General features: G+C 41.7%; 1 protein-coding gene across 2 annotated transcripts in view; it reads left to right on the top strand.

The window, feature by feature from the left end:
* Positions 1 to 27,039, top strand: part of ddx10 (DEAD (Asp-Glu-Ala-Asp) box polypeptide 10) — a 70,871-nt gene that overhangs the window by 19,145 nt on the left and 24,687 nt on the right. For both annotated transcript variants that reach the window (XM_024431952.2, XM_024431951.2), the window contains exons 11-15: positions 5,358 to 5,445; positions 8,513 to 8,601; positions 8,961 to 9,321; positions 24,020 to 24,139; positions 24,970 to 25,140. In XM_024431952.2, the coding sequence (XP_024287720.1) occupies positions 5,358 to 5,445; positions 8,513 to 8,601; positions 8,961 to 9,321; positions 24,020 to 24,139; positions 24,970 to 25,140 (829 nt within the window). The remainder of the gene's footprint in view (positions 1 to 5,357; positions 5,446 to 8,512; positions 8,602 to 8,960; positions 9,322 to 24,019; positions 24,140 to 24,969; positions 25,141 to 27,039) is intronic.

The following is a 27,039-nucleotide window of genomic DNA, read 5'->3' as shown; positions in this document are numbered from 1 at the left end:
ATTTTTATCATAGATACACTTCAACTGTGAGAGACGGAATCTAAAACAAAAATCCAGAAAATCACATCATATGATTTTTAAGTAATTAATTTGCATTGTATTGCATGACAAAAGCATTTGATACATCAGAAAAGCAGAACTTAATATTTGGTACAGAAACCTTTGTTTGCAATTACAGAGATCATGTGTTTCCTGTAGTTCTTGACCAGGGTTGCACACACTGCAGCAGGGATTTTGGCCCACTCCTCCATACAGACCTTCTCCAGATCCTTCAGGTTTCGGGGCTGTCGCTGGGAAATACAGACTTTCAGCCCCCTCCAAAGCTTTTCTATTGGGTTCAGGTCTGGAGACTGGCTAGGCCACTCCAGGACCTTGAGATGCTTCTTACAGAACAGCTCCTTAGTTGCCCTGGCTGTGTGTTTCGGGTCGTTGTCATGCTGGAAGACCCAGCCACGACCCATCTTCAATGCTCTTACTGAGGGAAGGAGGTTGTTGGCCAAGATCTCGCGATACATGGCCCCATCCATCCTCCCCTCAATATGATGCAGTCGTCCTGTCCCCAAAGAATGATGTTTCCACCTCCATGCTTCACGGTTGGGATGGTGTTCTTGGTTGTACTCATCCTTCTTCCTCCTCCAACACGGCGAGTGGAGTTTAGACCAAAAAGCTCTTTTTGTCTCGTCAGACCACATGACCTTCTCTCATTCCTCCTCTGGATCATCCAGATAGTCTTTGGCAAACTTCAGATGGGCCTGGACATGCGCTGGCTTGAGCAGGGGGACCTTGCGTGCACTGCAGGATTTTAATCCATGACGGCGTAGTGTTACTAATGGTTTTCTTTGAGATTGTGTTCACCAGCTCTCTTCAGGTCATTGACCAGGTCCTGCTGTGTAGTTCTGGGCTGATCCCTCACCTTCCTCATGATCATTGATGCCCCACAAGGTGGAGCCCCAGACCGAGGGTGATTGACTGTCATCTTGAACTTCTTCCATTTTCTAATAATTGCTGTTTTCACTCACGAGACTCCCAGTTACACAAAGATTGTTTTTATATCCAAAATACCTCCGTTTGTTTGGCGCGTTATGTTCAGAAATCCACAGGAAAGAGCAGTCATGACAACGCAGACAAAAATTCCACATAGTTTCCATAATGTCCACAGAAACATGTCAAACTTTTTTTATAATCAATCCTCAGGTTGTTTTAAAAATATATAATCGATAATATATCAACCGCAAATGTCTTTCACAGTAGGAGAGGGAAAAGCAATACCTATCCAAACTCTATTGCGCGAGCAAAACTCATGTGACCACTTGATGCGATGTTATCGTTCTGGCTCATTTTTCAAAATAAAAGCCTTTAACTATGTCTGAAGACTGTTGACACCTTGAGGAAGCGATAGGAAAAGGAATCTGGTTCATATCCCTTTAAATCCAGCAAAGGGAGGCTATGGAACATGGAGTTTTCAAAATAGAAGCCACTTCCTGTTTTGATTTTCCTCAGGGCTTCACCTCTAATATCAATTCTGTTATACTCACAGACAATATTTTGACCGTTTTGGAAACTTCAGAGTGTTTTCTATCCAATACTACTAATAATATGCATATATTAGCAACTGAGCTGGCTGTTTACAATGGGCACCTTTTCATCCAAGCTACTCAATACTGCCCCTGAAGCCATAAAAAGAAAAACGAACAGGTCTGTGAGAGACGGAATTCTTACTGGTTGGTAGGTGATCAAATACTTATGTCATGCAATAAAATGTAAATTAATTACTTAATCATACAATGATTTTCTTGGTTTTTGTTTTAGATTCCGTCTCTCACAGTTGAAGTGTACCTATGATAACAATTACAGACCGTACATGCTTTGTAAGTAGGAAAACCTGCAAAATCGGCAGTGTATCAAATACTTGTTCTCCGCACTGTATATGCTAAGGCCGAGAAAATAATATATTCAACCACACCTTTGTTTCATCACAAAACCGGAGAGCAACATCTGTCCGTGGGAGTCCACAAATCATATTGCATGTAACCAACAGTTACAAGACGTACAGCATGGTCAAGCAAGGTAATGTTTCTGACATTTTTTTTGACAACTAAACAACTATTGATTTCAAACCACGGAGAGTTACTGCAGGTCACATAGAAAACAGGAGCTGCCTCCACTATTCCAGCACCATTTCAACATCATCTAAACAGCTATGCTTAGTCTAATACAGTGACAACTAAAATATGCCAAAAACTATTTAGTCCAATCAACATAAGCTAAATCTGATGTGGCTGTCCATGGTACTGATTTCTGTAGTAGAAAAAAATATGTTGACTCACCCTACTTGTAGAGAAATGCCAGTGCCATCCTCCCCTGTTTTAATAGATTTTTTTTATTCAACCTTTTATTTAACTAGGCAAGTCAGTTGTGAGCTGTCAGAGCAGCTCACAGATCATTGCACCTGTACATAGCCCATCTATAAATACCCCACCAAACTACCTCATCCCCATACTGTATTTATTTATTTATTTGGCTCCTTTGCACCACAGTATCTCTACTTGCACATTCATCTTCTGGACATCAATCTCTCTAGTGTTTACTTGCTATATCGTTATTACCTCGCCACCATGGCCTATTTATTGCCTTATCTCCCTTTTGGCCAACCTCAAGCGGGTCTGTCGTGCCTTTTACTGAGGAGTGGCTCCTGTCTAGTGTGCTGCAGAGATGGTTGTCCGTCTGGAAGGTTCTCCCATCCCCACAGAGGAAGCTCTGAAGCTCTGTCAGTGACCTTTTGGTCACCTGCCAAAAGGAACCGAAAGATCTCTGATCATGAGAATCAAGACCTTTTCTCCCAAGTGTAACACAGGTTGTGAGCTCTGTGAACAACGTGTCCACCCCGACAATGAGAACAACTGTAATACATGTAATGCATTAACATAAGTAAGCATAACCAAAGAAACATTGTAGATTAGAAATTATGGGAATTAATGGTAAATTTACTACTGGAGATTTACTACTGAATGCGCACATATTGGTGCGAGAGAACGCATTCCTGAAACGCGTGGCTTGTGCATCTAAGCCACACTCCCCTTCTTGACTCAACATTTAACATTTATACCCAAGACACATTATCTTCACACATTACTGTAGGCCTAAGAAATACTCTCACAACCAGTGTTGGGTCCAAAGCAGTAGCCGTTTATGAAAAGCCAACAGCCTATCGACCAAACATTTAGTCAACTAAATGGAGGGGGGTCAACCCGAAGTTAGGCCTACATTATTTTAGCCATGTGAAAAATGTCAGTTTAAGCTACATGAACATATGCTCATCATCGAGAGATGAGATGATTCTGGTAAACCTTGTATCTAGAACTTATTTTCCTGTAAAAATTGCTTGGTTTCTGTTTCATATTATTACAAACCAAGCCTTCCGTAGGTTACCTGTAACCTAGCCCTATAGCAGTGTTTTCCACCAGCCAAATAGAAAAAGTAGCCACCAGCCAAATAGAAAAAGTAGCCAGCGAGGGAGTTCCGGGCTGAGGGTTCGAGAATTTTGTTTGTTTGTTGACAAACAAGCTCTATTTTGGTGGCCTCTAGTACATTATTATGCCTTGATGCCACCCAAAAGACAAAGCTAAATTATTGAGGACTTGACTGACTTTACCTCCCAGATTGGTACTGAGTTGTGGTATTGAGTAGAAAGTCATGACCTTTGAATTCATGCATTTTCAATCATTCAAATTCTGTTTCTTCAAATTATGTATTTAATTGTCTCAGCTGCTGTGGACAGTTAGGTAAGGAAACTAGCGTCATTTTGTAATTTGGGTGAACCATCCCTTTAACAGTTTGACCTGTCAATCAATCACTGTGGAGGGGGCAGGATGTTTGTGTCAAAGCGTTGGTAGGATTTCAGATGTCAATCAATCACTGTGGGTGGGACTTTGAGGGAAGGTGGTAGATTAGTATTCTAGTCAGAAAAACTGTATCTCCAGACCCCCCCAACAGTGTGTGAACCACCACTTTTATACAAAGTCAGGCACCCATGACATACAGGTATGATTAAAGAATTAAGCAGGTGTTAAACTTGGTCTTAGCTACACAGAAAACAGCATTGACTACTCCATTGTCGACACTAGTCAAACCTATATCAATATCTTTAATAATGCCATAATAAGTATCATGACATTGTCCACTCCGACAATGAGAACAATAAAAGACTGGAATAATATTGTATTGAACGCATTAACACATTACCGTAACCAAACAAACATTTGTAGATTAGAATTTATAGGAATTAACAGTAAATGTACTACTGGTGATATATGTAATAGGGAATTGATAGACACTAACAATCAAACGCAAACAATTTACACAATGAAGTTACGAAACAATGAATGTGCACAAATTGGCTGGCGAGAGTGCATTCTGGAGAGGGAAGTGCATTGTGCAGCCGTACTCTGAAAGATGGACAATAGTGAGTGCCCCCCAATTAACCTACGAGTGTCTTTTTTATGAACTCTCCCTGACTTCCAAAAGACCTGACAGCTAATATGCTCTAGACGGGTTGATTTAATTTTCCCCGAAGTTGGCACTCATTCACTCCCCCTCATTGATGGACTGGTGTAATAAATATGGTGGGAACTCACTCTGGTTTATGCTAACACCCAACCAATGGCTTCTAAATCTATTAGGGGAGGGAACAAGTGTAGTGAGCAAGTACACACTTTGAGCTAAGGGGTAGGGAATTGGAATGCAGCCCTGGTTTTTACCTCAAAACAAAGAACATCCTTATTTCAGCCTGACTGGTTGTTAATGTTGTCATTGGACAGTTAGGGTGGACAGTTGCTCATTTCCATGTCATCCCCACTATACGATTCCCCTTCAGTCTCCTGTTGCCTCTGTGACACTGAGGTAGGCAATGGAGAGGAAAATTGACATTTTAGATGTGCCCCTTCTCTCACGCAAAGCTGCCTGGCACAGAGGGCCACTAGACCTTGACAGAGAAGAAGTCCATCCATCACAGTGCTACAAATGGACTTAGCTGGGCTAGCTTTTTCTACGAAGGAGATAATGCTAGATATGACATGTTGTGACCTAAATAGCTTTGACTGTTTTTTGGGGGCCGAAATGATGTCTTGTCCAATATGATAATGATGATAGGGCAACTGTTTTCAAGCTCATCACGTGTGCAAATATATGACCTTTTGATATGAATGGCAAGTTTTGTTACGGACCACTAATAACCTGTGTGGGGAGGGGGGTTTAAAAAATATTTTTTCCATGAGCGTGTCCATGCATCTGTGACCTTTTTTTAAAATAGATTTTACAAATGTGATTTGTGGATTCACAAAGTATTTTCTTGTTGCCAGGGTGAACCCAGAGAAGCTGACGAGCGTGCAGCAGAAGCTGGAGGCTTTCCTGGCCCAGGAGAAGGAACAGAAGGAGCGAGCACAGAGGGTCAGTGTCCTGGGAGGGGGGGGTGAGACCATTACAGGATTGGGATGGATCAGGGGTCAAGCCATTAGCTTTCCAGGACAGGAGTTATTTTCAGCCATAGTGCTTACACCCATAACATCCAGAGTTGTCACCGGGATGATAATGCAGGGTCTGACATTAACGATGGCCCACTGGCCCGGGGACAGTAAAAACATGTCGTGCCAGTGGATCTTGTCAACTTCTGTGTGCGTTTTTGCATTCCAGTTCAAGGTTTGCCTCCTCTGTTTTAGTCTACCATTTTGAAGACTACGCACGGACATGTATTTACATTTGAGGAATATGATTGGCCTTTCATTTAAGCACCACCACGCGCCCACGCGTCGCAGCTACTCGAGCAGTACATGAGTTGATGCCTTCACATAGCACACACGCAAGCTGTCAGGAGCAAAAAGAAGCTACTCACTCACTGAGCTGATTGTATTTTGAGCTAGGGAAAGCGATTTACAGAAGTAAACCTTCAATAGTGAACATACTAGAAATATGCTGGCTACTGTTGATAGTCTGCACAAAGAAAGCTACAAAAAGACATCTAGCGTTTCTCTTGGCTAGCCTACTGTAGCCAGGTCAATATCTCTTTTGGAACACAATTATCTTAAAGGGGCGCAGTGTCTGATTTTGAGATTGTTTTTCCTTCTTAAAATGACATAATTTACAAACAAAAAATGAATGCAATTAATAAAATGCTATTCTAAAGAATAAAGGCTCATTTCTAAATGATTTGTTTTTTTAATACATATCATAGGAATCAAATGTAGCTTAATAGCTGAATATAGAGAGGGTGCATGCCAACCTATAGGCCCTGGATGACCCCAATGCATTTAAAAATGACACCATGTCCGGGCTAGTAGACATTTTGTTAGGCCGGTAGATTTTTGGACAACAGGCCCAACCTGTAATGGACTGCATTTACATAATGCATTATTTACACTTCTGACTAAGTAACTAAAATGTGATTGAAAATGGAAATTATATATGTTATTTTTGTGTGTTTTTGGCTCTGTCATTAACACCCTCGTTGCCTAGACGGTGCAATTGTTATACCCACTTTTCTACTCATACAGTGCCTTGCGAAAGTATTCGGCCCCCTTGAACTTTGCGACCTTTTGCCACATTTCAGGCTTTAAACATAAAGATATAAAACTGTATTTTTTTGTGAAGAATCAACAACAAGTGGGACACAATCATGAAGTGGAACGACATTTATTGGATATTTCAAACGTTTTTAACAAATCAAAAACTGAAAAATTGGGCGTGCAAAATTATTCAGCCCCCTTAAGTTAATACTTTGTAGCGCCACCTTTTGCTGCGATTACAGCTGTAAGTCGCTTGGGGTATGTCTCTCTCAGTTTTGCACATCGAGAGACTGAAATTTTTCCCATTCCTCCTTGCAAAACAGCTCGAGCTCAGTGAGGTTGGATGGAGAGCATTTGTGAACAGCAGTTTTCAGTTCTTTCCACAGATTCTCGATTGGATTCAGGTCTGGACTTTGACTTGGCCATTCTAACACCTGGATATGTTTATTTTTGAACCATTCCATTGTAGATTTTGCTTTATGTTTTGGATCATTGTCTTGTTGGAAGACAAATCTCCATCCCAGTCTCAGGTCTTTTGCAGACTCCATCAGGTTTTCTTCCAGAATGGTCCTGTATTTGGCTCCATCCATCTTCCCATCAATTTTAACCATCTTCCCTGTCCCTGCTGAAGAAAAGCAGGCCCAAACCATGATGCTGCCACCACCATGTTTGACAGTGGGGATGGTGTGTTCAGGGTGATGAGCTGTGTTGCTTTTACGCCAAACATAACGTTTTGCATTGTTGCCAATAAGTTCAATTTTGGTTTCATCTGACCAGAGCACCTTCTTCCACATGTTTGGTGTGTCTCCCAGGTGGCTTGTGGCAAACTTTAAACAACACTTTTTATGGATATCTTTAAGAAATGGCTTTCTTCTTGCCACTCTTCCATAAAGGCCAGATTTGTGCAATATACGACTGATTGTTGTCCTATGGACAGAGTCTCCCACCTCAGCTGTAGATCTCTGCAGTTCATCCAGAGTGATCATGGGCCTCTTGGCTGCATCTCTGATCAGTCTTCTCCTTGTATGAGCTGAAAGTTTAGAGGGATGGCCAGGTCTTGGTAGATTTGCAGTGGTCTGATACTCCTTCCATTTCAATATTATCGCTTGCACAGTGCTCCTTGGGATGTTTAAAGCTTGGGAAATCTTTTTGTATCCAAATCCGGCTTTAAACTTCTTCACAGCAGTATCTCGGACCTGCCTGGTGTGTTCCTTGTTCTTCATGATGCTCTCTGCGCTTTTAACGGACCTCTGAGACTATCACAGTGCAGGTGCATTTATACGGAGACTTGATTACACACAGGTGGATTGTATTTATCATCATTAGTCATTTAGGTCAACATTGGATCATTCAGAGATCCTCACTGAACTTCTGGAGAGAGTTTGCTGCACTGAAAGTAAAGGGGCTGAATAATTTTGCATGCCCAATTTTTCAGTTTTTGATTTGTTAAAAAAGTTTGAAATATCCAATACATGTCGTTCCACTTCATGATTGTGTCCCACTTGTTGTTGATTCTTCACAAAAAAATACAGTTTTATATCTTTATGTTTGAAACCTGAAATGTGGCAAAAGGTCGCAAAGTTCAAGGGGGCCGAATACTTTCGCAAGGCACTGTAACAGGATTTTAGCCATTTCATGCGTCAACAGATTGTTTAATCATAATTTCACGTTTGTAATGTATGTGCACAAGTACCGCGAATATTAATTTCTTTCTAGCTCCATACCCAGCAGTGCTGTTATCAATGTAGCACTAAAAACAGGAGGAAAAAAAGAACAAATAATTTGAAACAGGCAACACATTTCTCCTGAGGAGAGAGCCCACTTGAAGATGGTCCCTTATCACCATCTTGCACCATCCCATGTGATTCATCGCCTCCCTCGGCTGGCTGTTCAAGGAGATGGCAGTTGTCGATATCGCTCACCCCCCACCACTCTCTCCCTCTTTCTCTGTGCAGTGTTTCGTCTCCTACCTGCGCTCCGTCTACCTCATGAAAAACAAAGACGTCTTTGATGTGTTCCAGCTCAAGCTCCAGGAGTATGCAGCGTGAGTAAAAGGGACACGGGCCATTTTGACCACTAATCTGTGTCCTAGCGGTGGAGCGTTTTCCTTAGATCTGCTCCAGTTGTTTAGGGCTTCCCAATCCCGAAAGAATGTCAACCAGGCCACAATATGCCTGTTTGTTGTGCATGTGAGGGGACTTGGACATCATTATCCACAAGGCCTTAACCGAGAATATGGTGTGCGGCATCATTAGAAGAAGCTGTGTCATCCCCTCATTCAAGCATAGAGTAGCTTAGCTTTAGCCACTGCTAGCTATTTTAGCCTTTTTAGACCATGATGAACCAAACATTTCAATAAAAGTCCAACTTGATGTCATTCTTCCCTTTTGGTACTTTTGCTAGTTCTCTGGGCCTCGCTGTTGCTCCAAGGGTGCGTTTTCTCAACAAAGTCCAGAAGCAGATAGCAGACCCTGGACAGAGCGGCGGGCCGGGAGATGTGGCCCCGCATGAGGAGGAGAAGGAACTAAAGAGCTTCAAGGCTCAGCTCAGAGGAGATGGGCTCAAGTCCGAAGCTCAAGAATCCCAAAGTTCAGATGAGGAAGATGATGAGGAGGAGGACGAGGAAAAGTTACAGCCCGGTCCTACGGGTCTCATCTTCGGGGCAGATGAAACCGAGGAGGATGAAGATATGAGGGACTTGGACCTGCTCACAGTGAAGAGAAAAGATGTCTTCAGTCTGGAGGAAGTTGACCAGGATGATGAGGTGAGGTGCTCCTGCCTGTGGTGGTGCCAGTTCTGTGGACACCAGTGTCTCTTAATTCTGGACCTGGGGACCCAAAGGGGTGCAGGTTTTTGCCATGGCTCTACACACCTGATTCCACTAATCAACTCATCAAACCTCTTGATTAGTGGAATCAGGTGTGTAGTTCTTGGGCACAAAAAAAAAAATATGAATCCCTTTGGATTTCCAGGACCATGATTAGGAAACACTGGTGTCCACTTAACGCATTACGCAAGTTGCATTTACTTATTTAAAGGTCCAATGCAGCAGTTTTTATCTCAATATTAAATCAAATATAGCTTTTTAGCAAAGAGCAATTTCTCAAGCAAGGCCATTGCTAGGAATGTCTAGGAGTAGTCTGAGTAGGGAGGGGAAAACTAGCTCTTATTGGCAGAGGTTTGGAACTCTTTCTTATTGATCTATTAACTAATTTACTGTCTGGTGATGTCAGGCAAAAACTCTAAGTTGGAATACTGTGAAATTTCAGATTTTCTTTTCAAACAGCACTTACACTAAAAGTGCATTATCATTTTCACAATTTCACAGTATTACAACTTAGACTGTATATATCCACACTTCGATCTCATGAAAATCATGTTTTTGACTGCCTTTAACATTTTTTGCTAAATACAATTACTCCATGTTGTTCAGCATAGTATATATAAACCCTCCATAGATGTTAAACAAGCCATTTTGGCTTTTGTTCGACTTAGATGTGTTGCTGTGTGTGCTTTTCTGCCTAATTTTGGAAAAGCAGCGGCGTCTGTGTGTGTGAACAATGCAAGCGGGAAAAGGTAGAATTAGCATGCCCAAATAAGTGAGCAACCACAATCAAAGCTGTCGGCGCTCAGTCAGGAGCCACGCTGCCAACAGAGACATATTCGTCTCTACAGTCAAGCACAACAAGCATCTGTTTACAGTCACAGCCAATTTCAGGTAGGAAAATGGTTCTGGAAACTGCCAGAATGGCCAATTTGTGGAAACCCAGATGGCTATATACATGCATAGCCTAGGTGCACTTTGTTTACATGCATTTGTCGTCTCCAGTTGGACAAGCGGTTCAGTTCCATCTCCAACCATCTGTTTTCTACTGAGTTGCCAACTTGCAATGCCTTTGTCTCATATACAGTCATGACTGAAATTACTGGCACCCTTGATAAAGATGAGCAAAAAAAGACTATAAAAATGTAAATATAATCCTGCGCTTTAGCCTGGCTTTGCTCTGTGTTTCTGTAGAGTTCACTTTGTTTCTATAAAAGTTGGGAACAACATGTTCCAGGAGCCTCAATCACTACACGCATACCTGGCAGTGGATGATACTCATCGATGTCAGATTTAATTTAGGGCAGATGGTTCCTCTCTGCTGGAGAGAGAACCTCTAAATCACTGTTTGTGCCCCGTTCCCACCTACGTGTACGTTCCTTAACAGGGGATGTAGATGCTGAAGTGGTGACCTCATCACAGTAATAACGCTGGTTTGGGTTATGAGCTTCTAATCTAATTCAATGGCTGAGACAAAGCTGTCTGTTGCACTAGTCTTTATTGTTAAGTGAGGAGTTAGGCAGCTACAACTCTTAAACCCCTGCACACAACTAGTGTGACTCAGTGTAAACTTTCTGCTCCTTTCTCTGGAATTGGTGTCAACTGATTCGAAATAGGTCCTTCCAAGCTTTTTCTCGTCTTATATTTAGTTTCTGTGCACCTTGGGACAAACAAATTGGGCTAGCTCCCATGTGAAGTTGAAAATAAAACATCCTAGTTTTCCCTTAAAAAAGGCCGCTGTAGGGTAGAAACGGTTTGGAGAAGAGGTGTTTGAACAGAGGTCAGGGTGAGTTTAGCCAGCCCAGGCTAGCTATTTCATTGACTCCTCTGCAGTGGGCTATGAATATGCTGTAGGTGGCCGGGGTCACATCTACTGTGCCTTCAGCTGGAGTGTGGGAGGCTGCGGAGTGCTGGCTTTCCATCTAGTCCGACATGATTCACTGTCTTTAAATGGGGTGAGAATCTTTTATTTTTATTTTTTGTCCTTCAAAACATTATGAACACCTTCCTAATATTGAGTTGCAGCCCCTCTCTTTGCGCCCAGAACAGCCTCAGTTTGTCAGAGGATAGACTCTACAAGGTGTTGAACGTGTTCTACAGGAATGCTGGCCCGTGTTGACTCCAATACTTCCCACAGTTGTGTCAAGTTGCCTTGGATGTCCTTCGGGTGGTGGACCATTCTTGATACACATGGGAAACTGTTGAGCGTGAAAAACCCAGCAGGCTTGCAGTTCTTGACACAACTGGTGCGCCTGGCACCTACTAGCAAACCCTGTTCAAAGACACTTAAATCTTTTGTCTTTCCCATTCACACACACAATCCATGTCTCAATTGTCTCTAGGCTTAAAAATCCTTCTCCTCCCCTTCATCTACAGGGCTTGAAGTAGATTTAACAAGTTACAGCAATAAGGGCTTATCATTCACCTGGTCAGTCTATATCATGGAGCGAGCAGGTGTTAATGTTTTGTACACTGTGTCTATTGAGTGAAATGGCCACATTTACGTTTGATCATTATCAGTCAAAAATGTATTTTTGGGCCATTTTATATGAAATGAATGGTTTATAACATAGGGATTTCTTGACCTGAATAAGTTAACGTTCCACATAAGAGTTGATGAATATCGAAGAGACTGGGAAACTTTCAGAGTTACCACAAACTCTGAGAAAGACCATATACTTTACCCCCAGCATGTGACAGTAATTAAGTTGTCCCACTGTCACGATCGCTGTCTGGACTCTATGGCTGGGAGTGCTTTTATTGCCTTCTCTATAGAGATCCGGATGACCTCACCCTTGTCACCCCAGCTTTTCAATCCGGCCGGCAGGGTCTGTTCCGCTCTGTTACCTCTGAGATTGTCATTGTACCCAGTGAAACAGAAAGACCCCTCACTACTGTCTTCTGGCCTGATCCTGTCCTAGTGGGGTTGGGAAGCTCCTTCAGGTAGAGCTGTTTCAATAATTATTGGTTGAATTTTTAAAGCTGCAATATGACGCTTTTTGGGCGACCTGACCAAATTCACATGGAAATATTGCATATCTGTCATTTACCATTGAAAGCAAGTCGAAGAAGCGGTAGATCTGTTCTATATGTGCTATTTCTATGCTCCCAGGTCTTAAGTTTTTTTTTGCATCTTTTACTTTCGGTTTTGTTCTACAGCTTCAAACACCTGAAAATACTTAATTTTTTAGTTTGGATAAGATATTTCACAGTGGTTTACATGGTACAATGATTCTTTACACTATAGTTTTTTTTGTCACACAAACTAAAATTAGCAACCAGGAATTTTAGCAACCAGGAAATGACAGAATGATTCCTACATAGTGCATCTTTTAAAAGATCAATAATGTAAATTACTCGAATGTCTGAGATATTCTGGCACAAGGTATAGAGCATATTAATACGCTACTAATTTATGCCTTACCCCAACCAGCAATTCACTTCCTCAACCTTCTTTGCGTATTATGGCAGTTCTGAAAAAACACAAACACATGCTCCAACAACACCCAAATAGGACCTTTCAGAAACACTCTCAGTATAGTGGTGCAGGTCTTAGATGTTGTGCACATGAAATTGTCATTCCGAAATGTATCCGCAACATATTCCATTTTGTTCAACTTAACACGTTACCTCTATACAGCTGTTCCATTCTCCGTGTAGCCTGCTGCTAAAATGGACGGAGAGGTATTGCTCTAGCTGCAACAAAATGGAATATACAGTACATTCGTAAAGTATTCAGACCCCTTCACTTTTTCCACATTTTGTTACGTTACAGCCTTATTCTAAAATGATTTAAACAATAAACAATACCCCTTAATGACAAAGTGAAAACAGGTTTTTAGAATTTTTTGCAAATGTATTAAAACTAAAAAAACATTCTTTACATAAGAATTCAGACCGTTTGCTATGAGCCTCGAAATTGAGCTACGGTGTATCCTGTTTCCATTGATCATCCTTGATGTTTCTACAACTTCATTGGGGTCCAGCTGTGGTAAATTCAATTGATTGGACATGGTATGGAAAGGCACACACCTGTCTATATAAGATCCCACAGTTGACGGTGCATGTCAGAGCAAAAATCAAGCCATGAGGTTGAAGGAATTGTCTGTAGAGCTCCAAGACAGGATTTTCTCGAGGCACAGATCTGGTGAAGGGTATTAAAAAAAATCTGAGGCATTGAAGGTCCCCAAGAACACCGTGGCCTACATCATTCTTAAATGGAATAAGTTTAGCACCAGTAAGACTTTTCCTAGAGCTGACCGGCCTGGTCAAACTGAGCAATTGGGGGAGAAGGGTCTTGGTCAGTGAGGTGACCAAGAACCTGATGGTCACCCTGACAGAGCTCCAGAGTTCCTCTATGGCGATAGGAGAACCTTCCAGAAGGACAACCATCTCTGCAACACTCCACCAATCAGGCCTTTATGGTAGAGTGGCCAGATGAAAGCCACTCCTCAGTAAAAGGCACATGACAGCCCACTTTGTGTTTGCAAAAAGGCACCTAAAAGACTCTCGGACCATGAGAAACAAGATTCTCCGGTCTGATGAAGCCACGATTGAACTCTTTGGCCTGAATGCCAAGTGTCACATCTGGAGGAAACCTGCACCATCATCCCTACGGTGAAGCATGGTGTTTTTCAGTGGCAGGGACTGTAGCTAAGGTTCACCTTCAAACAGGACAACAACCCTAAGCATACAGCCAAGACAATGAAGGAGTGGCTTTGGGTCTGAATGTCCTTGAGTGGCCCAGCCAGAGCCCAGACTTGCACCTGATAGAACTTCTCTGGAGACACCTGAAAATGGCTGTGCAGCGACGCTCTCCATCCAACCCGACAGATCTTGAGAGAATCTGCAAGTAAGAATGGGAGAACCTCCCCAAATACAGGTGAGCCAAGCTTGTAGTGTCATACCCAAGAAGACTTGAGGCTGTAATCGCTACCAAAGGTGCCTCAACAAATTACTGAGTAAAGGGTCTGAATGCTAGTGTGTGTAAATGTGTAAACATTTCTAAGAACCTGTTTTTGCTTTTTTCCTTATGGGGTATTGTGTGTAGATTGATGGGGAAAAAACATTTCATCCATTTTTTAATAAAGGCTGCAACGTAACAAAGTGGAAAAGGTGAAGGGGCCTGAATACTTTCCGAATGCACTGTAACGTTGTGGATATACACCAAATTTAATTTGTATAATATCTAAAGACCTGCATCACTTTACTGAGAGATTTTCATTTCTTAAATGACGTATTTGGGTGTTTTTGGAGCCTTTGCTCATGATTTGTCAGAGCCTGCATTTTCCACAACGAGGATGAGGAAGTGAATTGCTGATTATGGTATGTTTCTCAAAAACAAGAGAGATAGGTCCCTCCAATAACACCCCATTTACATAAAGAAAACACAAATTATGTAAAAAAATTAAAAAGTAAAATTCTCCAACTAAAAACATTAGGGTCAATCAGTGTTTTTTTTTGTTTTTTTGTCCATTCTATCATCGGATAACGTAATATGAATATTTTTTTTTTAGGAATCACTAAACGTTAATAAGGCTTCCCGTTAATGCCATCGTTAATCTTCAGTTTCTGTCTTTGAGGTGGTGCTAGCCGTTCATAATAACACATCCCTCATTCCCAGGAGATGTCCTTTAAAATGCAGCTTTGTTAGGATGAGATTGATTGAAGCATTCGTGAGAGCAGCCCGCAATGACAATCTCAGGAGAGGACAGGAGCCTGTCGACAGTCTATGTCAAATGACACCTTTCATTGGGAACGCAAAGCACCGCAATTCCATTATCCTAATTGCATCCTTGTCGTCCCCTCTCCCTCATTTTGAAGAGACTGTTGAAACTGTCTCCTGACAAAAACAAATCCGTTGGACATCCCCTTAAGGTTATTAAGGCCTATCGTACAGATGGTATGCTAAAAGCTTATGATATAATAGAGAATGCTAGAATTTCTCTTTTTCAAAGCCTATTGGTGTTTTTTCAGACACTAGCTTAATTTATTCTGCCTATAGAAGTTTTATATATACCAAAGTATGTGGACACCCCTGTTTCAGCCGCTATCATTGCTGACCGATGTATTACATTTGAGCACACAGCCATGCAATCTCCAGAGACAAACATTGGCAGTAGAATGGCCTTACTTAAAAGCTCAGTGACTTTCAAAGTGGCACCGTCATAGGATGCCACCTTTCCAACAATTCAGTTTGTCAAATTCATTGCAACACTCTACCAAGTTCCAAACTGCCTTTGGAAGCAATGCCAGCACAAGAACTGTTCATCTGGATCTTCATGAAATGGGTTTCCATGGCTCAGCAGCCGCACACAAGCCTAAGATCACCATCCGCAATCCCAAGCGTTGGCTGGTGTGGTGTAAAGCTCTCCGCCATTGGACTTTGGAGCAATGGAAATACGTTCTCTTGAGTGATGAATCACGCTTCACCATCTGGCAGTCCGACGGACAAATCTGGGTTTGGTGGATGCCAGGAGACCGCTACCTGCCTGAATGCATAGTGCCAACTATAAAGTTTGTTGGAGGAAGAATTATGGTCGGGGCTGTTTTTCATGGTTCCGGCTAGGCCCCTTAGTTCCAGTGAAGGGAAATCTTAACTGTACACCATAGAATGATGTTCTAGATGATTCCGTGCTTCCAACAGTTTGGGTTAGGCCCTTTCCTGTTTTCAGCATGACAATGCCCCCATGCACAAAGCAAGGTCCATACAGAAATAGTTTGTCGAGATCGGTGTGGAAGAGCTTGACTGGCTTATACAGAGCCCTGACCGCAACCCCATCAAACACCTTTGGGATGAATTGGAATGCCGACTGCGAGCCGGGCCTAATCGCCCAACATCATTGCCCGACCTCACTAATGCTCGTGGCTGAATGGAAGCAAGTCCCAGCAGCAGTGTTTCAAAATCTAGTGGAAAGCCTTCCCAGAGTGGAGGCTGTTTTTGCAGCAAAGGAGGGACCAACTCTATATTAATGCCCATGAGTGAGGTGTTTGGGGGTGTCCACATACTTTTGGTCATGTAGTGTACCTTGACTATCAACCTTAGATGCCTTAAGGCTGGTTGGTGCATGCTGCGTTTTGTTTTCTGAGTAAGTGCTGTAGAGTTATGACTGTCAATTTGGCAAATGTGATGAAATAGTTTGACACTGAGCCGCAGGGAACTGTTTCTATTCAGAGGAATGCTAGTGTTAGATTAGGTTGCACCTCAGTTGTGTTAGTTCAATGCTGTCTTCCTCTCCATTTCTTTTAAATCAATACTGAACAACAATATAAACGCAACAATTTCAAAGATTTTACGGAGTTAGTTCATCGATGGAAATCAGTCAATTGAAGTAGCTATTATTCCCTAAGCGATGGCGCAGCCAAGGGTGAGCTTGGGAGGTCTTAGGCCTACCCACTTGGGAGCCATGTCCATCCACCGGGGAGCCAGACCCAGCCAATTAGAATTACTTTTCCCCACGAAAGGGATTTAATAGAGACTGATATCCTCCTCAGCTTCCCCCCCATCCCCAGACGATCCCACGGGTGAAGAAGCAAGGATGTGGAGGTCCTGGGCCGGCGTGGTTGTGAGGCCAGTTGGACATACTGCCAAATTTTCTAAACGACATTGGACGTGGCTTATGGTAGAGAAACTAACATTCAATTCTCTGGCAACAGCCGTATTGAACATTGCTGTCCACATTTTAGTAGCATTTATTTTCCCCAGCACAAGATGCACCTGTGTAATGATTATGCTGTTTAATCAGCTTCTTAATGTTTCACACCTGTCAAGTGGATGTATTATTTTGGCTAAGGAGAAATGCTCACTAACAGGGTTGTAAAGAAATTTGTGCATAAACAAAAATTGAGAAACAAGCTTTTTGTGCACGTGGAACATTTTTGGGATCTTTTATTTCAGATCATGAAAAATGGGACCAACACTTCAGTATACTAATGGTTAAAAGGAATAATTAAAACGATCAGACTATAGAGACTCCAACCATTTGCATAATGCTAAGTCCTTTCAGGTTGTTTTGATGTCCCCGTTCCCCCCTGTTGACAGTGGTGTTTGATCCGGCCCATTGATTGAAGAATTGTTTGGTTAATTGATTGATGAGTGTCTGATTCACACTCTAGTTGATTCATTTGCCCTCAGCCATTCATGTCAGAATGGGCAGCCTCGGCTGACAGTGAGAGGAATGCTCCTCAACGCACAACTGTCCAGTGATGAAACAAGCAATAAATCACCCCTCTGTGTGATTTAACTTATCCTCTGCTTATGATATACTGAGTGTCTAAGCATCACATTTCATTATGAGTCTTGTGGTTTCACCTGAATCATTGTTGAAGTTTGTTTGTCCTTGCCTAACGAAATTGCTAAATACGTACAAACATGCTAATGATTTTTTTTCATTAAGATTTTGTTCAACTTTGAAAGGTAGGACCTTTTTTAGATTAGCGAGTTCCTTCGCTGCGAAAACAGCTTGCCGACTCTAGCTGCTAAGCTCACATATTGCAAATTTCCATTGTCGCTCCCATTCAAGAGGCCAACCTGCCAGCTACCTAACCCTGAGAACATTTTAACATTTAAGATAAGAGCAGCATGCACTGGGAAGTCAAAAGGTTGAGGAGAGCAAAGCAAATTGGTAAGACATGCTCTTAAATTGGGATAAAAATGTCTGGAATATAGATGGGGTAAGAATTGACTCTGTGGCCCCCCCATCTTCTTAAGTCTTTTCAAATGCATACAGAAAGCCATGTGCCTTTGTGCAAACTGCTGGTATTGGATTCCTCCAATAGTTTTTTTCCTCAAGAATTTATTTTTGACGGGGCCCATCATTTTTCCATAAATGCAGTGCAAGAACTTCACACCCAATGATATTTAATTGATTCAGAATCACGGCGAGACTCTGCCTCCTGTGGGAAACGCTTATTAAACTGGGAGGGTTAGGAAATGAGGTCCTGAGGTGAGAATCCCAACGCCGGCGCCTTCCAATTAGATTCTCAGAAACTGGGGATGGAGAGGGAGTGACATTTACTGATTCGGTTTTGACAAGGGAGGTGGGACGGTGGATGGGGGGGTTGTTGTCTTGTACTGCTAATGATGTGCTGACCTCATTATGTTTACGAAGTGAATTTGCAACAGGTTGAATGTTGAAGTCTAATTCAGTAGTTGGCTGAATGAATGAACCCCCCCCAACATCTTTTCCACTGCCACACATTATTGCATTGTTGTTCAGAACACTTGATGTGTCTTTTGAATAGGGCTCTTGATGGCACTACCTTCTGATGGCACTACCTTCTGATGGCAGACTCTGGGTTTGTCAGCAGAACAAACTATAGAAACGTAATGGTTTGCTGTCCTTTTTTTCTGAGATGACTCTAAAAAGAACCTTCAATAGATGAATAGTGTGAGTCATAGAAATATAATTAATAGAACTGGCTTGGAAGCGCTAACCCTGACAATTTGACTGGGAAACTCATGGGTACACTCGCAATGGCTGCCTGGTATTGTGATTAAATTATTTTCATGCTAATTTGGAATGTTCTATCAACGAATGCTGGATTGCCATGGTAATGTAGGATGTTCATTCAAATTATGCTAACTGATGTGGTTCATGCAATGGAATGTATTTGTTGTTGTAATGTCAGTTGAGTTGACTCAACTGATTGTAGGGTACAATTTCTGCTTTTACTTTCTTGCATGCGTACACTCAATGGCTGCCAGTTCACCCATTATTGCGTCATTGACTTGTGTTGGGACGTCCGTTCTATTAATTCTTTCATTCTATTGAGAAAATGAACAATTCTCCTTCATTTGGCTGGGGGAAATCTAATGTCTTTCGGTATGACAAAGTATCCCAGCATAATAGCCAACAATTTCATGGGCTGTTATTTAATTTTTACCGCCACATGTTTTTTAAACACGTTTTTCTCTTTAACAAAAGCTCACATCAGTTATTCCTAATTGAAGATGGCGATCAATGTCCCCAAGGGAGGAATTTCATTTATTGAACCATAAAATGCACCACCTTGCCAAATACATCAACATATGGTTTAGTGAGAACGCCTACATAAACTGTGTGGTAGAAATTCTGAAAGCCGGCCATTGAGGCAGCGCCTTGTAGCCCTAGGTCATTCTGAAGTGAAAAATAGTTTCTTAATAATCTGGCATGCAATATTTATCTTCTGAGTGCCAGCTCAGCAGAGTCTCTAGTGCTGGTTAGTCAAGTCATATTCCAAGGGCTTGTTTGATTAAGACCCTAGGCAAAGTGCTCTATTGCTCTGGATATGGAGCACATTGTTTGGGATGTGTCAAGGAAAGTTGATTTATCCTCCTGCTTTGACTACATCGACAACATCGTTTGTTCGCACAGAATCATTCCTAGGGGATAATCACTGTCGCGAAACGCCAATTCGGGACTGAAAGATGTTCATCAGATTCCCTTTGTTTACGCTATGCCTTGTGTCCTTGTCAACCGCTTAACCAGAGATCTAAATCTGGGCTAACATTGGAGCACTATAAAGCCTACAGGTTGTTTTTAGGCCAGATTCTAATTAAAGGAGCAATTGAAATTGTGTTTCTTGAATGATAATGAACGAGTTGAGGCACTGACCTTATATTGAGTTGTATTATTTTCCAGAGCCCAGAGTTAATTATCCCTTTTATACCATGGCTGTAATTTAACACATTTGTAGGTAGAAATGTTTTCAACATCCACTGAAGTAGCTAGCAAGTTTAATAGTGACAGTAGTTGCCTTGGTAACCAAACAAGACTTACTAGTTTTAAAGTTAATATCCTGCAATTCTACACAATTTTCCATGATTCATGCCATGGGGAGGAGAGAAAATGTTGTAGCAATTTTATAGCTAATTTCTTGCAATTATACACTTTTTTCCATGATTAATGCCATGTTAATATATCTGATTGAGAGTGACTAACAAAATCACAAGGGTTCCTGAATGGGGACCCCTGGAGGTCAGGGCCCCTGGGCGCACATTCGGACATGACAGGCTAGAATAACTTAGCCATGTCAGCAATAAGATGATTTGATTGTTAATTGAGCTACTGTCAGGGACTGACATAACAAGAGAGAAACTGCCGATGCACAATCAAATGTGGCACATTGTGTAGTCTACTATTCTAACTCTCAACAGGAAGTTAAGACCTAAGTTAAGACCTTTATCTACAGTGCATTCTTTTTCCACATTTTGTTACGTTACAGCATTATTCTAAAATTGATTCAATGTTTTTTTCTCATCAATCTACACACAATACCTCATAACAGTGAGAACAGGTTTTTAGAAATATTTGCACATTTATTAAAGATTAAAAAACGTATAATCGAAATTGAGCTCAGGTGCATCCTGTTTCCATTGATCATCCTTGATGTCTCTACAACTTGATAAGAGTCCACCTGTGGTAAATTCAATTGATTGGACATGATTAGGAAAGGCACACACCTGTCTATATAAGTTCCCACAGTTGACATTGCATAACGGAGCAAAAACCAAGCTATGAGGTTGAAGGAATTGTCCTTAGAGCTGCGAGATAGAATTATGTAGAGGCACAGTTCTGGGGAAGAGCACCTAAAGTTTCTGCAGCATTGAAGGTCCCCAAGAACACGGTGGCCTCCATCATTCTTAAGTGGAAGAAGTTTGGCACCACCAAGACTATTCCTAGAGCTGGCCTCCCTGCCAAACTGAGCAATCTGGGGAGAAGGGCCTTGGTCAGGGAGGTGACCAAGAACCTGATGGTCACTTTGACAGAGCTCCAGAGTTCCTCTGTGGAGATGTGTGTCCTTCTGGAAGGTTCTCCCATCTCTGCAGCACTTCATCAATCAGGCCTTTATGGCAGAGTGGCCAGATGGAAGCCACTCCTCAGTAAAAGGCACATGACAGCCCGCTTGGAGTTTCCCAAAAGGAACCTAAAGGACTCTGGTCTGATGAGACCAAGATTGAACTCTTTGGCCTAAATGCCAAGCGTCACATCTGGAGGAAACCTCTCACAATCCCTACGGTGAAGCATGGTGGTGGCAGCATCATGCTGTGGGGATGTTTTTCAGCGGCAGGGACTGGGAGACTAGTCAGGATCGAGGGAAAGATGAATGGAGCAAAGTACAGATATCCTTGATGAAAACCTGCTCGAGAGCTCTCAAGACCTCAGACTGGGGCGAAGGTTCACCTTCCAACAGGACAACGTCCCTAAGCACACAGCCAAGACAACACAGGAGCGGCTTCGGTACAGGTCTCTGAATGTCCTTGATTGGCCCAGCCAGAGCCTGGCTTTGAACCCGATCGATCATCTCTGGAGAGACCTGAAAATAGTTGTGCAGCGACGTCCACCATTCAACCAGGGGACCAGCTAGCATGAGATTCTCTCTCCTCCCCTGCCAACCAGCTAGCACTCGCCAAATACAGGTGTGCCAAGCTTGTAGCGTCATACTCAAGAATACTTGAGTCTGTAATCGCTGTCAAAGATGCTTCAACAAAGTACTGAGTAAAGGGTCTGAATACTTATGTTAATGTAATATTTCAGTTGTATTTTTTTATACATTTGCTGAAAATTCAATTGTGTGTAGATTGAGGGGGGGGACAATTTAATCTGTTTTAGAATAAGGCTGTGTCTGAATGCTTTCCGAATGCACTGCATATGCAGTACCAGTCAAGTTTGGACACCTATTTTTACCATTTTCTTTTCTAGAGTAATAGTGTAGACATCAAAACTATGAAATAACACATATGGAGTCATGTTGTAACAAAGTGTTCAACAAATCAAAATATAATTTGAAATTCTTTAAAGTAGCCACCCTTGGCCTCGATGACAGATTTGCACACTCTTGGCATTCTCTCAACCAACTTCATGAGGTAGTCACCTGGAATGCTTTTCCAACAGTCCTAAAGGAGTTCCCACATATGCAGCATATGATAGTCCCATTAAGGGCAAACCAGATGGGATGGTGTATTGCTGCAGAATGCTGTGGTAGCCATGCGGGTTAAGGGTGCCTTGAATTCTAAATAAATCACAGACCGTGTCACCAGCGAAGCACCATCACACCACCACCTCCATGCTTCACGGTGGGAACCACACATGCGGAAATCATCCGTTCACCTACTCTGCGTCTCACAAAGACACATTGTTTGGAACCAAAAATATCAAATTTGGACTCATCAGACAAAATAACAGATTTCCACCGGTCTAATGTCCATTGCTTGTGTTTCTTGGCTCAAGCAAGTCTCTTCTTACAGTTGATGTTGAGATGTCTGTTACTTGAACTCTGAAGGATTTATTTGGGCTGCAATCTGAGGTGCAGTTATTTGCCGGTTTTTGAGGCTGGTAATTCTAATGAACGTATTCTCTGCAGCAGCGGAAACTGTGTCTTCCTTTCCTGTGGCGGTCCCCATGAGCCTATTTTATCCTAGCGCTTGATGGTTTTTGTGACTGCACTTGAAGAGACGTTCAAATTTCTGACCTTCATGTGTTAAAGTAACTGTTGGTCTTTGCTTATTTGAGCTGTTCTTGCCATAATATGGACTTGGTCTTTACCCTATATAGGGCTACCAACTGTATACCAACCCTTCCTTGTCACAGCAAAACCGATTGGCTCTAACGCATTAAGAAGTAAAGAAATTCTAAAAATGTACTTTTAACAAGGCACACCTGTTAATTGAAATGCATTCCAGTGACTACCTCGTGAAGCTGGTTGAGAGAATGCCAAGTGTGCAAAGCTGTTAAGGCAAATGGTGGCTACTTTGAAGAATCTCATCTAAAATATAGAAATAATAATAATAATAATAATATTTAGATTTAACACCTTTTTTTGGTTACTACATGATTCCATATTTTATTTCATAGTTTGGCTTCTATTATCCTACAAAGTAGAACATTGTAAAAAATAAAGAAAAACCCTTGAATGAGGTGTGTTCAAACTTTTGACTCATACTGTATATACTCTTTTTACTCTGACATGTCCGAGGCTCACTTTGAGAGAGTAGGCTGCTGCTGTAGTGTACTACCGACCTTTGTCTGGATTCCTACCTCAGAAGAGAGGCCAGTTGCCCTGTAAATTGTTTGACATTAATTTAAGAATTAAACTATTTACTACCAATAGAGATCGCAAAACTGCACTCTGTCAGGGGCTGGGAAATTAATTAAAATCCGCTGAGGCAATGTGTGGACACTCCTAATGGCTCTCTGTAAAGATGCTTAGTTTGTCTTGGTCAGCATTCCTAAGTCTCCGGTCTTAACCTGCTGATATAATGGCAAAGTTGTCTAGCTACATGTAGCAGGGACTGACCGTTTCAGGCAGGGAAGTCAACATGATCAATATTATGAGGTGTTACATTAGCAGTTCGATTGTGTTAGGTTTGTTTAAGCAATAAGGCCCGATGGGTGGTGGTATATAACCAGTATACCACGGTTAAGGGCTGTGTCCAGGCACTCTGCGTTGCGTCGTGCTTAAAAGCCCTTAGCACTGGTATATTGGCCGTATATAACAAACCCATGGTCCCTTATTGCTATTATAAAGTGGTTACAAATGTAATTAGTGCAGTAAAAATGTGTGTTTGTCATAGGCCAATCAGCATTCAGGGCTCGAACCACCCAGTTTATAAATGTAAATATATGCAGCATTGTTATCATTTCCTCTCTCATTACAGGAAACTGACAGTAACACCATTAAGAAAACAGAAAAAGAGACCAAGTTCAAAGAGGCCAAGAAAGTCCTGAAGAGAAACTTCCAAGTCAACACCAAATTAGTTTTCACTGAAGACGGACAGGTTTGTGCAAACATTTATCTACATTTTATTTTGAGTCAGATCCAGTGATGAAATATTTTGGCTTCAGGCTCTGCATCAGCTAATTGAGAGAACCCATTTGTTTACGGTCAATTCCACGCTAACAGATTTACACTTAGATTTTTCACTTTAAAATATCTGCCAAACAAAAACCATGGATTTTAAAGTTGAACAAAATAAACAACTCTATGCACAATGACTACTTTGAATAATTTGCGCAATCATTTGTATAAATAAAGCATGTGCAGATATAATGTTTGGTAACAATAAAACTGGGAGATTTTGCTGTAATTCTGTTACCAAATGTTGCATCTGCAGTTTTTTCTAGTTATTGTTTAATGTATGTATTAATTACGGTAACATCTTCCTCAGTTTTATTCTGTTACCAATCTTTGTATCTGTACAGTTCTTCCTATTAATGTGTTTTTGTAAAATTCTGTGGAACATAAAAAGTAGTCCTTGTGCCTAGAGTTTTGTTGAACTTTGAAATCAATGTTTTTTCTTTGGTATACATTTTAAAGTTACAATTATGAGTCTCAGCGTAATTGCTTGCCATTACAACCACCATTCAGAGAAAATTAGATGGCACCTGTGATGTTTAGTTGTGTTGGCTGCATTGAATCCCAGCCAGCTGCAAATGTAATTAAGGAGACTAAACGTGTGTTGTATGCCCTCTTCTATGTGTGCGTTTGTGTGTGGATAAATGTTTTTGTGTGTGCATATGTGTTGATTCCTATCCAGCTGAAAATGAGATGGCACCATTGCAGTGTTGTGATTTAACTCTGTGTTGGTCTATGCCCCTCGCTCTCCAGATGGTGCAGCAGTGGCCCCCGCTCCAGAGGACGGCCGTGCCAGCCACAGAGGGGGAGGAGGATGACTGCACGTCGGGCATCAATGTGGAGGAGGCCAGAGAGAGGCTGCGCCGAGAGGACCAGGAGTTTGACAAGCTGGAGTACAGGCGTAAAGTCAAAGAGAAACACAGGGTAAGACTGTAGTACAATCATTAAGTTAAACAAACACACGGGTGAAGACTGCCGCACAGCCGTCAAAGGTCAGCCAAAAAAAATGGATCAAATCAAGCAGAAAAAGCAGGCAAGACTAGACAGAAGCAAAAATACAGGGTAAGACTGCAGTTCAGTCACAGTGTCAAACGGTTTCTTCACTAGCCCATACAGCAGCCTCGGGCAGGAGGTTAGTCAGCTATTTCCCTGCATCATTTGGGAAAGCAGCATTTGATCCTAATGGTGATCCTCCTGTACTGAAGGGGGGAGGGGGTGACAATGAAGTAGTACAAACTGCATAATCATAATGTACATTACATAATATATTCCTGTATTGTTACTGCTGCAAGGTCCCTTAGGGTACCTTAGCACCTGGTTGGATGTTTATACGAATCGCTGTCAACGGAGCCAGTTAAATGCTCCAACTTAATCTCCCCCACTCTGCACCCAGCAGGTACTGTATGAAAAATAAATGTCACAGCTGTGACACGTGCATGCTCACACATACGCATAGATACACACGCACACACACACACGCCCTGAGGTTATAACCTCAGTGATTGAGGACAGGCATGGGCCAGATGGGTCTCTGGAATGACTTGAAGCAGCTGTTGGAGCTGCACAGTATCAGTGGGGACCAGATGAAAGGGAAGGCAAGGCCAAGGGAAGGCAAGACCAAGCATTCCATGTGCTTAGAAATGGGCTCTGCACATTAAATTCAATAACCTGTTACATTTTTCTGCCCTAATCTATCAGAAACTAGGTGGTCTTTATAGGCGTTGTATTGGGCTTAGATAGATAGATAGATATCTATCTCAATAAACATGATTGATATCTAATTGCTTTTTTTTTTTTTTGCCTTTATGTATAACAAGGTCAAAATGTAAGCTATTAAAAAAAACTTCTTAGTTCTACTGGAGTAAAAGCTCAAAAATGTGTGCTAGTACAGTACTGGGGCTGAAACACTGTTTGGATATGAGTGTTCTAGATTTGCCCAGAGGAGAAGGCAAAGCCTGTCGTGCTGCACCCATCCCTCCCACTCCAGGTTCTATTTTTAATCCCATATATAGTATATCGCAGGTTGAAACCCAAATGACAATAACAGACATGTCTGAGTCTGGCACACAGCTTGGGAGCCCACAGGCAGACGGGGAGATTAGGTTCAGTTAATATTTTCGAGAGCGAGCTTCGTTTCTCCACTAAAATAACTGCAGAAAGTTTGCTCAGCTTATCTGATTTGCAGAGAAAGTACTTTCCTTGCCAGTGGATAAATATTGACTGCTGGGATAAATATTGACTGCTGGATGCTATTGTCTCACCCACTCGTTGCTACCTTATTTTATTTTATGAGATTATTATCTTATGATTTGATTGGAAGTAGTAATGACTGGCCTTTTGAAAGGCATGTGTTGTGGTGAGTGTTGATGAGGGAATATATACATTGCACAATGTGAAAACTCATATAGAACAGAATAAAGTCATTTTAGCAGTGTAGTCAATATCAGGGATTTCTTTTTCACACTTATACAATTACCTTCTACTCAATTAACCCAAAGCTAAATAACCCACTAGTATTTCACTTTACTAGCAAAGGTTACAGTTCATCAAAAACTGATGAGGAATTTAAAAATGTTATGGTTGAGAGGGATGAAGCAGAAGGAATTGCAAATAAGTCTGGCTGCACAACCGATTGGCAAACGTACTGCAAATGTATAAATAATGTGACTAAACTGAATAAAAAGATGAAGCTACACTTTAAAACAAAGAATGATAGTAAAACGCTTTGGAGCGCCTTCAATGAAATTTTGGGGAAAATGCAAACTCCGTTCCATCATTCATTGAATCAGATTCATTACAAAACCCACTGATACTACTTAAATT

This window comes from Oncorhynchus tshawytscha, linkage group LG09, assembly GCF_018296145.1.
Source record: "Oncorhynchus tshawytscha isolate Ot180627B linkage group LG09, Otsh_v2.0, whole genome shotgun sequence".
Taxonomy (NCBI): domain Eukaryota; kingdom Metazoa; phylum Chordata; class Actinopteri; order Salmoniformes; family Salmonidae; genus Oncorhynchus; species Oncorhynchus tshawytscha.
The sequence above is the reverse complement of the archived record's forward strand: the minus strand, read 5'-3'. Positions and strand labels throughout refer to the sequence as shown.